Source organism: Schistocerca americana, chromosome 3, assembly GCF_021461395.2.
Source record: "Schistocerca americana isolate TAMUIC-IGC-003095 chromosome 3, iqSchAmer2.1, whole genome shotgun sequence".
Taxonomy (NCBI): domain Eukaryota; kingdom Metazoa; phylum Arthropoda; class Insecta; order Orthoptera; family Acrididae; genus Schistocerca; species Schistocerca americana.
Window position 1 is genome coordinate 361,035,948 of NC_060121.1, and position 16,355 is coordinate 361,052,302.

The following is a 16,355-nucleotide window of genomic DNA, read 5'->3' on the forward strand; positions in this document are numbered from 1 at the left end:
TATGACTTCAGGTCACAACTGGTAATGACTGAGGGAACTCTGACGGTACAACAGTACGTGACAGGCATCTTGCACCTTCATGCGTTACGTCCCATGGCACAGTATCGCGATGCCATTTTTCAACAGGACAACGCTTGTCCACGCTTCACGTGTCTCTATGAACTGTCTGAATGATGCTGAGGTACTCCTGTAGCCAGCAAGATCGCCAGATCGGTCCCCAATAGAACATGTGTAGGACTAAGTCGGACGTCAATTCTGTCCCAGACCCAGTATACAGGATGTCGGGGACCTGTTAAAACATTTGTGGGCTACTTTGCCTCAGGAGAAGATACAATGGTCTCATGATACTGCCAACTGCTTCCTAAATTTGACTCTGTTTTGTTATCACTGGAATAACATCACATACCCTCTCAATCACTGAAGTTTTATTTAGTTTGCACCTCTCCTTCTGGGTGGTTCTCTTTTTTTGTCGGAGCAGTGTATGTTTACGAACCATAATAACTTTTTGTCCAGAAGCCCTGTAAAAACTGTATCAGTATAATATTTTTAGCTACCATTGGGAGATTAAGCAGCATAATTACCTTTCTTTTGTATTTCTTCGTTACCACGATATGAAGAGCAGTGTAGTTTTTAAGTGGCACATATTTTTTATTCCGTTGTCCACTTCTTTTACTGAAGACTTGTTTCAAAGTGTATTACGGTGTGCCATTCATGTAAATATGGCGTTACTAAAAAAGTAACACAAAATTGGTGCTGTGTTATAGTAACTCGTCCATTTGCTGAAGATGACACTAAAGTAATGGATACACAAGAAAAATGTGCACCGGTCATTCAGTCATCCATCTTCAGTTGAAGGTTTGTGTGAGTACTCGTATAAAGTACACTAGTGGAGAGAAATTGAAATGCTATTCATCGATGGAGAATATTTTTTTGACTACACCAGGTTATCAGTAGCAAATATAAAACATTTATTAAAAATATTTGTTTCGCCAAAGGCATCTGTTACCAACTTGCAGGGCACAGTAAAATTAGCTGATACATTTCGAGGCTAAATAACTTCCAAACAAAGTATATGACAATTTTTATTTCATTGTCATCTGAATGTACATTAAACGCCATTTGTTACAGTAACTACTTCTTTTTAAAAAATAATGTCCGTTAACTGAGTGCTGTTGTTGCGTGCACACTGATGAAGGCTTCCATCACTCGGGTGATCATTTCCTGTGGACTAGTGGCCACTTCCTGACGAACTGTGTATTTTATTTGTGTAGAGCCGTACGAAAAATACACTTGAGACATTCGCTCCGGCACTGCAATGGGGTCTTGCAAGCCTAGATGTACTTCTGGAGAAGGCCTAGTGTATATTGCAGCACACACAATATAAAATATCACTTTATTTAGACGTGAACAAGGTAAAATACTTAACTCGGAAGCAATCTCTCTCCAGAGGACTGTTCTGTATATTTGCTACTGTCGCTGAACACTATCACTTGATACAATACACAACGATAGTCTCATATCAATTTACAATTGGCTATAAACTTCGATACAGTTCGACTTCTAATACGAGGCGTACTCGGAATGTAAGGTCTCATTAGGCACGAAATGGAAACCACAGTGAAAATACGATGGAACTTTGCACAGATGTGTTGGACAGTGTCTTTAGTGTGCCTATCGATCGCTTCACGTCGCTCTTTTCAGTTCAGAGCGAAAACTGATCACGTAAAATGCTAAAACAATGTCTCCCGCCAAGTATGTGGATCTGATGAGAGATTTCACCTGAGGCTATGCAGACCACATAACATAAATGTCATAAGTTTCTTTCTGCAAGACAACTTTCAGCGGTTTTCTGCAGGGGTAATGAAGACGTTCCTGCAGCGTTTTCAATCCGCCACAATGCAGCCCTTAATTGGATCCCTCCGTTGTTCATCTCACATGAACCGCTGGCTACGAAGACAACATTTTGGCACAAACAACGATGTTATACCGGGACCAAGGTAGCCCCTCAGGGCCGGCAACCCATATAACACCACAGAAGACGAGGTTGTCTATGCCCAAAGGCGTACCCAAAAGCACCATGATAAACACCGGCTATTTACACACAAGATAATGGAAACAGACATTCCGAGCACTACTTCCTGCAAACTAAAGGCAGACCAGCATAGAGAATAGGCGGAAAGCACAGTTGGCTGCTTTCTGTGACGAGTGTACTGGTAAGTTTGTACAACGCCACGACAAATGTCTAAATCGGAGCGGTGACTTTTTAGAGAGGTAGGTGGAAGGTGTGGCTAAATGTTGCGAATATTTTTTTTAAATTTTCGCTGTGGTTTTCATTTCACGACCGATCGGACCATACTTTCCGAACAGCCCTCGAATATCTCGTGCTGCTAGAACTAACGAAAACGATGGTGGTGTCGTAAGCGATAGCTGCAGTGTGGTGGTGAGCGGGAAAGCGCTCTGACGTAAGTAATCTTCCAGCAGCAGCGGCGTACAGAACCTCTACAGTCTGTGTCTATCCCGACGACTGTATGCTGCTGCGAAAGGCAGCGACTATCCTTACTTGTGGGTCCGTCGTGAGGTAACAACTTTTTGCCATGGCACCTTGTTCTTCAGACGACACCACAAGCTGGTCAATAGTGCGACAGCGATGAGTGTAAAGCAGGGATGGCGAAAACCAAATAATTTGGGCACAGCATAAAATGAGGAATTTAGGTAGGCCTTCCCTACCTAATCAAAATAATTCATTTGTCCGTCTGCAACTGAAGTCATTGTACCAAAGTTCATCGTGAACGGGCTGTCGGTGCCGACGTGACGTAGAAATTGGAGATGACAGATCTTCGCTCATGCTCTCTCACTGTGAATCGCGGTGTACTCAGATACATCGGTAATAACACACTGTCATCCACTGTCAGATCGCATAGGTTGGCAGCTGTTTCAACAACGACGACTTGTGACCTCTACCAGCAGATACCGTACTGCCGAATTATCGCGACGAAACAGTGTTACTATGCTTATTTTTCTTTGTTGAACGCTTACGTCGTGTGCTGCTATTACACGTAGTCAGGACCATTTTTAAACTTATATTACTAAACAGGACTAGTTTGGCTTGGAAAAAATTGCAAGATAAGTGTAATAGAGAGTTTTAAACTTGGTAGACTGAGGAACATGGCATGATTAATATAGGCCATAAAGAGGTGTTTCTTTTATGTTAGAGGACAGTAGCATGTCGAACATCGTCTGTAAAGCGGCACTATGAAGCAAATCACAAATATTTTTGTTAAAAGAGCGAACCAAAGCAAAAGCAAAGCATTGCATGTGCAATTAAAGACAGGAATAGACAGTCGGATTCTATGATTAATTATGTTAACGAAGATTTTCATACCAGGGCCGCAGGATCTGGGATGCAAGCGTCACTGCCCGGCGAGGTAAACCTTTTGTAGTCGGGGAATTTTTGAAGGAAGCTTGTTTAGCGTGTACCCCGTCACTTTCTGAAGATTTTGAAAATAAAGATAACATAACGGAGCGCATCGAAGATGCTCCTTTATCTAGAAACACAGTAATCCTACAACTGGCGGGAAATGTAAAAGAAATCACACCAAGTCTTCTTACATTTCGCTGAGTCTTGACGAAACTACAGATGTAACTAAAGCTGCTAGATATTGTGTTGTAAATGACGTCAAAGAGGAATCAACTGCGATAATATCGTTGCCAGCAACTATAAAGGACACATATATTTGTAGGTCTGCTAAAAATGCGCTAAGCGAAAAAGAAATACATTAAAAAAATGTATCGATAATTACTGTTAGTGCTTCCAATGTGGAGGTAAAACAATAGTTTTATTATTTTATTCCAAGCACACATTAGACATGCTATTCCTGAGTTACAATGCTTCAAACATCAACAAGCCTTGCGTGAGAGGGGTGATTTCACTTCCCTTTGTAAGAAAATGGTCGTAGTAACGAAAATAATAACCTCATATCGTCGCAAGCTTCTAATAAAAGAAACTTCGAAGCGTTGGCAGAAGCCAGCTCGGTGTACTATGACTTACTGACCTGTAACAATGTTCACTTGTTGAGTCGCGGCAAAACATTTTAAAGATTTGTGCATTGTTTGGAAGAAATGAGTGGAAAAGCGTGCAGTAATTTTTGAGTGCATGTCTCCTCGGAGTACAGCTGTATATTTATTACTTAAAAATGAATATGAATAGTCATAACAGCAATAAACTTTTTAAATATATATGAAGTTGCCGGTTTCGGTCTGTTTTAGATCATCTTCAGACCTTGCACTGAAATATGTACATACAATAGAATTAGAGGGATGTAGTAATATACAAAATACATCTTACATAACGAATAGCAAAATAAGAAACTATGCCCATGATGGTAGATGGTGGCTGTGAACGGAGCAGGCGCCACACCACCTCCACGAACGTTAACTGCTGATGAGTGTCGCAGCTCTTGCCTAAATGCGCGATGCTCCGCCCACTGCACAGCAAACTATATCAGCGATAGCCAATCAGGCATACAGGACGTCAAACGGTTTTTACAATACAGTATGTATAAAACTGTCACACGAAAGCTAACAACAGATGAAGAAATAGGTCCCTTATACAATGTAACTGCTATAATTAACATTACGTCAGTCTCTGTTAAAAATGTATGTAAAAGAGATAACCAATCATAATCTATAGTGAGAACATCAATAGGCATGTGTGGGTATTTATGGTAAACTCGTAGACTGCATGGCAGCAAAGATAGCTTTTAGGCGACGCTAAAGGTTCCGGTTGAGACGGCGAGGTCATAAAGATGTCTGGCATCCAACAGGAGAGGACCTGAGAGCTGTAACTGTGGCAGGACAGGATCTCTATGAAAGTGCAGTAAAGTTTTTTAACATCTGTTAAAGTTATAAAGCACATGTATTGTTTACAACTTATGGTATATGTATATGCTAGTCTTTTCCCCGTGGCTTACTGAGCGAGGTGCCGCAATGGTTAGTGCACTGCATTTGCGTTCGGGAGGACGACGGTTTAAATCAGCGTCCGGCCATCCTGATTTAGGCTTTTCATGATTTCCCTAAACCGCTTCAGGCAAATGCCGGGATAGTTCCCTTGAAAGGGCACGGCCGACTTCCTACCCCATCCTTCTCTAACATGATAGGACCGATGACCTCGCTGTTTGATCGTCTCTCACAAATCCACCACCACCACCCAGTGGTTTTGCCCACATATATGTTCAACACATTTACTGAACACACCTCTTCCTCTTTTATCTGTGTCCCTCTCTTCCTCCCTCTGTTCACATTATCCTCCCACTTCTGTCTGTTGCCTCCTGCCCAATCTCTCCGCCCATTTCCTCCACCGTCTCTCCAACCATATCATTCTCCTCCCTCCCTCTGACCATACCCTCCCCCACTCTTTTTCCATTCCTGCCTCCCCCTCTTCTTTTCCACCTGTCCACTACCCCTCTACACCTTCCACCTGATTAATGCATCCCACCTCCTACACTCTCTCCATCCATTTCCTACTCCCCCCCCCCTCCCCTCACTTGGTCCATCGGCCTCCTCTAACCATCTCAACCTGTCCCCTGCCACACACATCAGTATATGCAGCAATGCAGTAAGATGAAGCAGATTATTACTACTCTCAACAAGTCTCTCATTAAGGGTAGGTCTATAAGGCAGGCCAATACTACTCGTGGCACAATATGCTTGTTATGCAAGGCAGCATACAGGTCAGGGCCTGGAAAACCGTTTCTTGGCCCTGACATTAGGCTGCCCTGCAAACCAAGTTGATTTGACAGGCTGGTACTGTTCCCACACAACATGCCTGTGGTGCAGGGAAGCCTAAACACCACACGTTTCAGACAATACCTGCACTGCTATTGGAGCCAGGGGGATACAAGCCCCACAGTGCTAATACTTATGAGTTCTGCTGTTTCTGTGTCAAATTTGGTTGAAATCGAGCCGGGGTTGGGAGGATATCCCCAAATAAATAAAATAGAGTTGGAAATGCGTGGAGTAACTAATAATAAAGAGAAAATGCCGAAGGTATGTTGCAAATTTAGAGTGTACGAAGGGAAATGATCAATAATCATGGATATGACAGGAAAGATTATTTGAAGGAAAAACTTCTTATGAACATATGCCCTATTGCGAACTGTCGACGAGACAGAACACATTTAACGTACATTGTTACTGATTTTCTGTTTTATTCAAAAATCCTCAGGTTTACACACATATATCAGTTATTAAACGTTACAACTTGTGTTCTAAAATATATAAATTGAAAAATTCGTATTTTAAATACATTAAGCTCCAAGCATTAGCAAACATATCACATTATAGCTGTTGTGCAGCTCATGACAAATGTTAGAATATCCCACCGCAAGCTTCAGTGCGTTTGTTCACTCTGCGGAGAGCACATTGTGTTGCTTGTCTGACTGCCTATGGACGTTCCTTAATGACGCGACCAAGCAGTTCATCTCGCTTATTCACCTATCGTTTGTACACCTAGGCCTTCATCCAACCCCATGAACAAAAAGCTAATAGCGTAATGTCTGGTGATCTTACAGCCCAATTAACTGAACAACTACGGCCATTCCAGTGATTAGGGTAAGTACGAATGAGACGTTCCCTCACAGGTCTGGTAAGGCGTGGAAAAGCTCCATCACACTGGAAATACACGTTAATGGCCAAAGGAACTTATCAAGATATAAAACAATGGAACTTTCCAAAAAGTTCAAGTAATTCTGTCTCGTCATTCGCTCTTTTAAAATAACTGGACGTATCAACATGTTTCCGACCGTGCCACACCAGACATTGACCCACAAACGAACTTTGAATTCGGTTTCCTTCAACCATCGATGATTATTACGTGTTTTGTTGATTCCATTCCGTGTGAACGTGGTTTCATCAGTGAATAGTACTACTGTAAGCAAATGACTATTGTCATCTAACCACTGACAAAGATCAGGCAGTGTGTCATTTGAGTATTGTGGACACGCTGTATGTGAAATGGGTACAAGTTTTTGGGTGTAATGTTCGCCATACACGGTTCGTGGGGCATTGATACGTGCATAAAGTCGCCGCCTGCTGGTAGTAAGAGTACGCTGCACCGTTCCAACAGCTTGTCGCTGTTCCTCCTCACGTTATTGAACTACATGTTCACGAGAAAAATGAGAACATGCAAGAATACCTGCTTGAGCATTTTGCTGAAAACTCTGGTAATCCCTCTGCGATCAGGAATTCGACGCATCTGAAGGTTCCGACGGCATTCTTCATTAGTAGCACGATTACTGCCATCGCAGAAGCTGTAAACACAGATCAAGTCTGCGTATTCGTCATTAGTGCAGATGTTTGGCACTTTAGCAAGTGCGTGTACAAACACAGTTAAGCGACGCTTCTATTTTGAAGGTAGAATATTCAAAATTTCTAGGTGTGTGCATTGATGAGGGTTTGAACTGGAAAAAACGCACTGAAGATCTGCTGAAACGTTTGTGTTCATACTTAGGCTATTAGGGTCATTACAAATTTTGGCGATATGCATCTCAGTAAATTAGTTTACCACGCCTATTTAAATTCTCTGCTTTCGTATGGCATCATATTCTGGGGTAACTCATCATTGAGTAAAAGAGTGTTCATTGCACAGAAGCGTGTAATCAGAATAATTGCTGCAGCTCATCCAAGATCATCCTGCAGACACTTATTTAAAGAGCTAGGGATCTTCACTGTAGCCTCACAAAATAAATAAATAATATATATATATATATATATATATATATATTTATTTATTTATTTTGTGAGGCTACAGTGAAGATCCCTAGCATTTAAAAGGAAATTAAAAGAATGTCTTAATGACAGCTCCTTCTGCTCATTGGATGAATTTTTGGGTATAGTAAGTCGGTAATTTCCCCCCCCCCCCCCAAACACACACCAAAAATATATATATATATTAAGTGCCATGTATTATTTTGTGTAATGTAATATCTTGTATAGAAACCTTTTATTAACCTGACACGTTCCACATCATTACGAAGTGTCGTATTCATGATCTATAGAACAAGTTCTAATCTAATCTAATTTGGTCTAACCTAATCTCTGATATAGTCTCAATCCCTCGCACTACATCACTCACAACACACCATAAACAACTATGCTTTCAACGTGCTAATTTGATGGGGGAAAGACATTCTGAGTAAAAAGCTTGAAAACAACGGAGTAGGGTGGACATAATAAAACGTCAAAGAGGCTGGATCGATAAGATACATAGATGTGCTCCACAAGCCGAGAAGCAAACGTACATTAAATGTGTTCTATCTCGGATTAGCCATTCGGAATAGCGGATACGTCCATATGAACTTTTTTGCTTCAAATGACCATTTCTCCTGGGATACACTGTATTTGCTACATACTTTCGGCACTTTCTCTTTATTATTCGCTATGTGGCTATTTCATACTCGTAATGTTCCACTTCCCACGAGGCTAGGAAGCACACAGAAAAGCACGTGAAGTTACTGACATCTCGTAGTCGGCTAGTCGAGATTACGTCATGGTTCCATAACGGTGTTAGACACATCATATCAGTCAACAAATTCTTCGTAGTGCGGTACAACAGTTTTTCACGACCTGCTCAGTTATATATCCTTTCCAAGAATGTTATCTCGTTCGAAAAGTGGTTGAGATGAAACTGTACTCTTCGACGGCAGAGTTACTATCGGGTTTGAAACAGAATCCAATTAACAAGGTTTCATACTCGGCACTGTTGAAGTTCCGAGGAGAGTCACCCAATATATTGCTTCCTCCGACTTATACCTCGCGATTAAAACATGAAGATAAATTTTAGACAGTTTTGAGCTCCCACGGAGGGTTACCAACAATCTTTCTTCCCATGAACCATTTGCGAATGAAACAGTAAAGGCGGAAAATGACAATGGTACGGAAAGCGACATCCGCTACGTAAGGAGTTTTGCGGAATACGGATGTAGACGTAGGATATTTTTACCAACACTATTCTTAAGCTGTACTACGTGTCTGTAGGTGGTACAACACACTCTCTGTTGGCATGTTGCAGAATCCGCGTTGATACGCCAATGAATCTGGCAGTTTCATTTTTGATGTGTTCATGGACAACCATAATAGATTGCTCATTTCTGCCAGGCTCTAAGGTCCTCATGTCGATCCACCTTTCTTCGCTGGTTCTCATAACCGAATGGCACAACGGAACTTCGTTGCCATAACTTACGTTAGCGGTGGAGTGTCACCTGACCGACTACTAGCATATCTTACACCATCTACGGCGATCCAAAGAGATCAGTGTACATTTGTAAGGGGTGACTACTAATTTACCCGGTGAGCTTCAAATATTGTTTACACTTGTGAGTCCGGATGGACAAACTAATAACATGTATACGATCACAGGTAGAGGTAAAGGTGGATAAATGGGCCCCCACTCTGTTTTTTTTATATAACACCTTTTATTTTTAGTATAATTACCTGAAATTAACATAAAACGTTTCTCTAGTATGTCCTGCAATAGTTACGACATGTTTTGGTCCAACTGTTTAATATTTAAAACAAAATTTTATTTTTTTCCTGATACTCTGCATTTTGTTGCGTCAATGATTTGTGCTGGTAATATGGGCCCCAAGGTAGTCTGAAATAAAAAGAAACAAAAATTTGAAAAATATAATTTTATTTAATTTTCGTGTATAATGAAAGAAAGATTCACTCTGAACATTGTAAATTAGTCTACTGGTGGGATGATTTTCACAGCCTCCGCCTAGCGTATTTACAATAGTCATACACATAAGTATCTTTTTCGCATCCAGCGCATTCGTTTTGAGCCCACATCTCACAGGCTATACACTGGACCCAAAGTTCATCTTTTGTGTCCTTTGAAAAAATCCCTTCACAAAATAGACATACAGCGTCGTCAACATCAGGGACAGAAACACCAACTTTTTATTTCTTGTGCAAAGCTGGTAGGCCATGCGCCTGACGTCATTTCTGGTAAGGCCGTAGAATTTGGATTCCATAATGAGAAGATATTTAACCAGTTCGTCCTCAAGTCCCTGTGGTAAAACCGGTGGAAAGCCTTTGGAGCGTAGAACGAGGGACAGAGTACACTTTAACCGCTTTTTTCAACCCCATTTTTTTCTCTTTAATAGCTACAATAGCATTTGCCATATTTGCTTTGTCCCATGATTGCCGTTTCGATTTTTTTGGGGGTACAAGATGTGTTCGAGGCATCTGAAACATAAAGAGTAGCAATATATCATTGATTTTACGGGGCCCATAATACCAGCAGCAAAAGGGGCCCATACATCCACCCTCGCCATCTTGGGAAAAACGATCTTGCCTACGGTTAGTTTGGTTCGCAGCCGACGTTAATTAACGAAAAACGGTATCCCAACAGCAAGCCAAATACGTTCCTTACCTTAGTTCTACTAATAACATGTTAGAAATTTGAGTTTTATTCAAGTAAACACTAACCTTTCAAACTTTTGATGACAGCGAAAAAATTCACAGCACAACTACTCACAAACCATGACAGCTACTACGTCTGCGCACTGTACAGTGAAGTTTGGCGACTAGTTTTAGTAGTTCATGTGCTCTCCGCTAGAATTCGTGGCCTGTACTTCCAAATATGTAGGGGGCCCATTTTTCCACCTTTGCCTCTACATGTACGCTTGAAAATTAACTTTTGAAATTGGCTATCAATGATAATTTAAAGGATATTATTCAAATATGCAGCCTCAGTTTAACACCGATTACTTCTCAATATTTTGGGGAAACTTTTTGGTACAGGAGAGAAAATTCTATAATTTCTTGCATAGCTTCTAGTCATATTTCTCGTAAATGACATAAGTTCAGAATTACTAGCAATAATGGAGTTATTCAGTCTGCGCTGTACATGGTTTCCCAAGAGTAACGATTCACTTTTATGAAAAATTTGTTTAATATAGAAATAAAATGGAAATGTCGTGTGGCTAGGGCCTCCCGTCGGGTAGACCTTTCGCCTGGTGCAGGTCTTTTTGATTTGACGCCACTTCGGCGACCTGCGCGTTGATGGGGATGAAATGATGATGATTAGGACAACACAACACCCAGTCCCTGAGCGGAGAAAATTTCCGACCCAGCCGGGAATCGAACCCGGGCCCTTAGGATTGACAGTCTGTCACGCTGACCACTCAGGTACCGGGGCGGACGTTTAATATAGAAAAGATATATCTATACGACAAGAGCACATATAAGACAGCAGAAGTCATTAAAGTACAACGTGTTCAACCTGCATGTCGACACCAAGAGACACTTTTTCCACCTCAGCCCTGAACACATTAAGTAATACATGATATGTGATGATGAAACTTCTTGGCAGATTACAGCTGTTTGTCCCGGACCAAGACTCGAACTCGGGGCCTTTGCCTTTCGCGGGCAAGTGCTCTACCATCTGAGCTACCCAAGTTTCTGTGAAGTTTGGAAGGTAGGAGACGAGGTACTGGCAGAATTGAAGCTGTGATGACGGGTCGTGAGTCGTGCTTGGGTAGCTCAGATGGTAGAGCACTTGCCCGCCAAAGGCAAATGTCCCGAGACCGAGTCTCGGTCCGACACACAATTTTAATCTGCAGGGAAGTATCACGTCAGCGTCCCACACTCCGCTTCAGAGTGAAAATCTCATTATGTGTGATGACGTTAGCCGCCTCCACAATCCGTTCACACTGTTGATACAAGGTGCTGATTTTAAGCCTATGCACAAGGGACTTGATCAAACGCCAGGAGAACCTCTGTCGATCCGCCATTCAGGAAACATACAACTGACGTAATACCGAACAATGAGATCAAAATTGGTAGGAGCCCCGCCCTGCTGGCACACAACGGAATTCAGAATTCCATTAGGCTCCAGCTGCGGTTCCAGGAAAAGCTCAGGCATATCACGGTAACTGATATTTGTTAAATTTAGTCTCCAAAAAAGAATGGTCCTTAATCCTTAGTCTTGGTCATCCTTAACCATACCATTTCTCCCATTCTTGTACCTTAAACGCCTACCGAAAGGTCAGTACACACTTCCATATGGGGGGCACGATCTTCCTCCACCAGGGGACTCGTTACCTGGATGCTATACGTCGTCTTCTTCAGCGTAAAACGGAGAGAGCGGCAGACAACGGATCATGGAATGTTCAACTCACGGCTCAGTTGATGACAGGAAGGTCGTGGGCTCCTGTCAGTGGTTTCGTCAATTGCCAGGGCTTTGTCGTCAGATGTTGATGGTGTCATGAAGTTCCTCATTAATTATTAATTGGTTAATAAATAATTAATATATTGTCAAAAAGTCAGATATTGGTACTTGTTGATAGCCCTTTTCTATACCATCGACGGTGCAGCTCATGCACCTCCTAGAACTTTGTGGTAAATCACGAAGTTTCCAGGAAACAATGGCTTTTCTGTTTTTTACAGAGAGTACCCGGAATACTCGTGAGAGGTGAATTAAAAATACTGTCGAATCACGGGGGTATACCTGGTCTTATCAAGCAATCCAAAAAGCCTAATGTGCAGAGGGATGACGAAGGGAAAGCAGGCGGTTTGGTGATTCGAAGTGGTGTGTTGCAGTGGTGCAGATGAACCCGAGCACGATCCGGCAGTGGCTGCGCGGTGGCGACCTGGAACGGCTGGAACAGGTGGTGCTGGAAGGCCACGGCCACCGTCTGGTGGGGGAGTACAGCCCGGAGCCCAGGGTGCGCGCCTTTCTCAAGACTGTGCCGGACTACATGGTGAGCCACACACGTACACACACACAAACAAGTTCGTTTTCTCTGAAACGTATCGTCCTTTTAAGATAGCACATGAAAAAAGTTGAACTGTGATTTTTAACTAACAACTCAGTAATTCTGATTATACCATATTTCTAGATTTCCTGAACATTTCGGACACTGTTCTTCAAAAGCGGCTTCTAAGCAAATCACGTGCCTATGGAGTATCGTTTCAGTAGTGTGACTGGTTCCTGTCCTGCCTACATAAAGGATTTAGAAGACAATCTGAGCAGCCTTCTTGTCTGTTAATGATGCTGACTTTTAGCCTCTAATAAAGCCATCAGAAGATCGAAAAGAATTAGAAATGATTTAGACATCGGTTCAGTTCAGTCCACCTCCGTAGTTGCGAGGTTAGCGTACCTGAGTGCCATTCAGAGGTTCTGGGTTCGATTGTCAGTACTACCATGGATTTTTCCTTGGTGGGACAGTAAGATGTGCACTCACCTCGTGAGGCCAATTGAGGATCTACTCCACCGATTAATAGATATGCCAAGGTTAAGGAACCCGACAACGACGGGGAGAGTGATATGCTGAATACATTCTCCTCTATATCGCATCCGATGACGTCATTGGCAGAGTATGGCATGGCGGTTGGTTGCTCTCGATTGGCCGTCTGTGGCCAGAACGCGGAACTTACTTTGTCTGTATAGGGCAAAAAGTGTCAGTTGATCCTAAACAATAGATAACGTGTGGTTTTCCACACGCATGCTAAAAAAATCTAGAGATTCGTCTGTTGCACCCAAGATTTCTGGCTTTGTGTGATGTATCCTCATACTGAGGAGTGACCGAAGACACTTTGAAAGAATAACGGCTTATTTACAAAACTCAATTATAATGTTCTCGGATGAGCATCCGCACAACTACATACAACAGAAATGTCTCTCCTGTGACGTGATGTGGTTACACGGCGAACCCCAGAATCGTAGCAGGCAGCGACGTGAAGACGTGGTATATTACTTGAGCCGGTGCTGCCTGCGTATGACGGCTGACGAACCACTGGTGAAGACTACGACGAACTGAGCCGTGTCTGCCGTCGTGGAACGCTGAGACGAAACTGCTAGTACTGCCAACTTATACCTCTGAGACTGAGATGCTGGTACGGAGGGACGGAACTGCTGCTACTGGCGACTTGAGGCGTAGGGCGTAACTGACTTCGCACCGTCGGGCGATGACGTAAGTATTTGACTTAGACGGATGTCCGCGTGGCGCTGCGAGGGTACGTGACCTGGCGTAGCAAAGTCGTACCCTGCTGACAGCACTCTCTACTGCGAAAGCCACACCGTCTATCGTCGAGGTTGGCACCCCCAGACGCTGTGAAGGTGACGTGTAAGCAGGCGATATAAGGAAAATATCTCTGTATTACACTGAGGTGTTAAAAGTCATGGGACACTTCCTCACATCGTTTCGGACCACATTGCCGTCCGTTGTGACCGAGCGGTTCTAGCCGCTTCAGTCCGGAACTGCACGGTTGCTGCGGTCGCAGGTTCGAATCCTGCCTCGGGCATGGATGTGTGTGATGTCCTTAGGTTAGTTAGCTTTAAGTATTCTAGGGGACTGATGACATCAGATGTTAAGTCCCATAGTGCTTCGAGCCATTTGAACCATTCGGACCACATTTTGCCCGCCATAGTGCAGAAAATCGACATGACATGGAAGCCCCCTGCAAAAATATTGAGCCATACTGCCTCGATAGCCGTCCATAATAGAGAGAGTATTGCCGGTGCAGGTTAATTTGCACGAAATATTATGTCCCATAAATGTGGGTGGCCAAGCGATTCGACTGAATTGTCCAGAATGTTCTTCAAACACATTGTGAACAACTGTCGCCTGGTGACATGGCGCATTGTCATCCATAAAAATTTCAAAATAAAACACCTACAGCCGTCCTTTCGATTTTGTTTTATTTTGTTGCAACCAGTTTCAACTCTTCAATGTGTCATCTTCAGGCCTGTATGCATAAAACAGTAACGATAGCATTATCAACTTATCAATTAAGTTACATAGAAACAAATTAAAACAGAATGAGAAACAATGGCAAGACTCTACAAGTGAATTTACACCGAACATTTTATAGAACGAACAGACACATCCATTGTCACATATCTAAAATATTCCATCACGAGGAACTAGATAGGTTGAGGAGAGTGAAGGGTGGTGAGGAATGGGAACTGGAAGTTGGCAAGAAGGCAGATAGGAAGAGGAGGTATTCAGACAGTTATACTTTGTGTGTATGCAATACATTTGATCAACTGTCAGAGTTGAGTGGAGAGGAGACTCGTGTAGCTGTAGATGTAGGGAACATATAGCAGTCCTCTGCAGTTAGGAGTTCTAGATCAGTTGTAGAGTCTAACAGAAAGAAGAAGGTTCTGCTGCTAGGTAGTTCGCATGGTAGAGGTGTGGGCCAGCAGTTGCAGGAAGTGTTGGGGAGTGAGTACCAGGTTACCAGCATTGTGAAGCCTAACGCAGGGTTGACTCAGGTGACTGACAGCATAGGGGAGTTGTGTAGGAATTTTACGAGGGAGGATGAGGTAGTGATAGTGGGTGGAGCAGGGAACAGTCTTGATAGGGATGGGGAATATGATGTAGGTGGTGACCTGGTAAAGATAGAACTCAAACTGGTGTCGCTAATATGTCGTGCAACTGTTTCAGCGTCATGATCGGCCTCATCTTAGTGCGGCTGTTAGGCTCATTAACATGAGGCTGGGGAGGGCGTTGATGGCTGAGGGCAGTGGTGCCAATTTGGTCCATCAGTAGTCGGGATTCACTAGGTATGGCCTGCACCTCAGTAGGTATGAGAAGGGGAGGCTGACAAAGCTTATAGATGACAGTGTAGTGGGTGGTGGTGGGATCACTCATGGAAAAATTCTGTAGTAGTTGGTGTTAGAGCTGAAGTTAGCTGATAGGTATACCTGCTTAAACGAAGTCCCTCTACCTAAGTGATCACCTGAGGATGTAATGTTTCGAAGTAGAGAAGGAATTAGCATATTTAATCGAAATATAAGAGGTATTAGGGATAAAGTTAGTGAACTGTTTATAGATGCTGACTGTGAAATTTTTGGTATATCAGACCACCACATAAATAATTTGACAATTCAGAGGCATCCATCACCAGGATACAGATTAGCCGGCAGTTTTTCAAGGAGTTCCTTGCGGGGTGGGGGAGTGGCTATGTACGTAAAAAACAGTATTCCATTTGAGTCCATAGACGTATCACGACATTGCACTGAATAGATATTTGAATGTTGTGTGAGGGCAGTTCAATTTAGTGAAACTAAACTTCTAATTGTTGTTGTTTACAGGTCCCCTAACTCTGACTTCAAAGCATTTCTGCTCAAGCTGGAAAGGGTTCTTGATTCACATTGTAGGAAGTACCAGATATTAGTTATAGGTGGTGACTTCAATATAAATTTTGTATATGATGGTGCAAGGAAAAGGAGGTTTGTAAATCTCATAAATTCAGATGATCTGATGCAGTCTGTGTTTTTTCCAACGAGGCTGCAGGGGAACAGTAGCACAGCCATAGACAATATTTTTATTCATTATTCATTACTG

The 16,355-nt window shown here is 42.7% G+C and overlaps 1 protein-coding gene across 1 annotated transcript in view; it reads left to right on the plus strand.

The window, feature by feature from the left end:
- The window catches only part of LOC124606082, a 114,081-nt gene that overhangs the window by 55,502 nt on the left and 42,224 nt on the right, over nucleotides 1-16,355 (plus strand). The window contains exon 3 of the mRNA XM_047138047.1: nucleotides 12,604-12,764. Within this exon, the coding sequence (XP_046994003.1) occupies nucleotides 12,604-12,764 (161 nt within the window). The remainder of the gene's footprint in view (nucleotides 1-12,603; nucleotides 12,765-16,355) is intronic.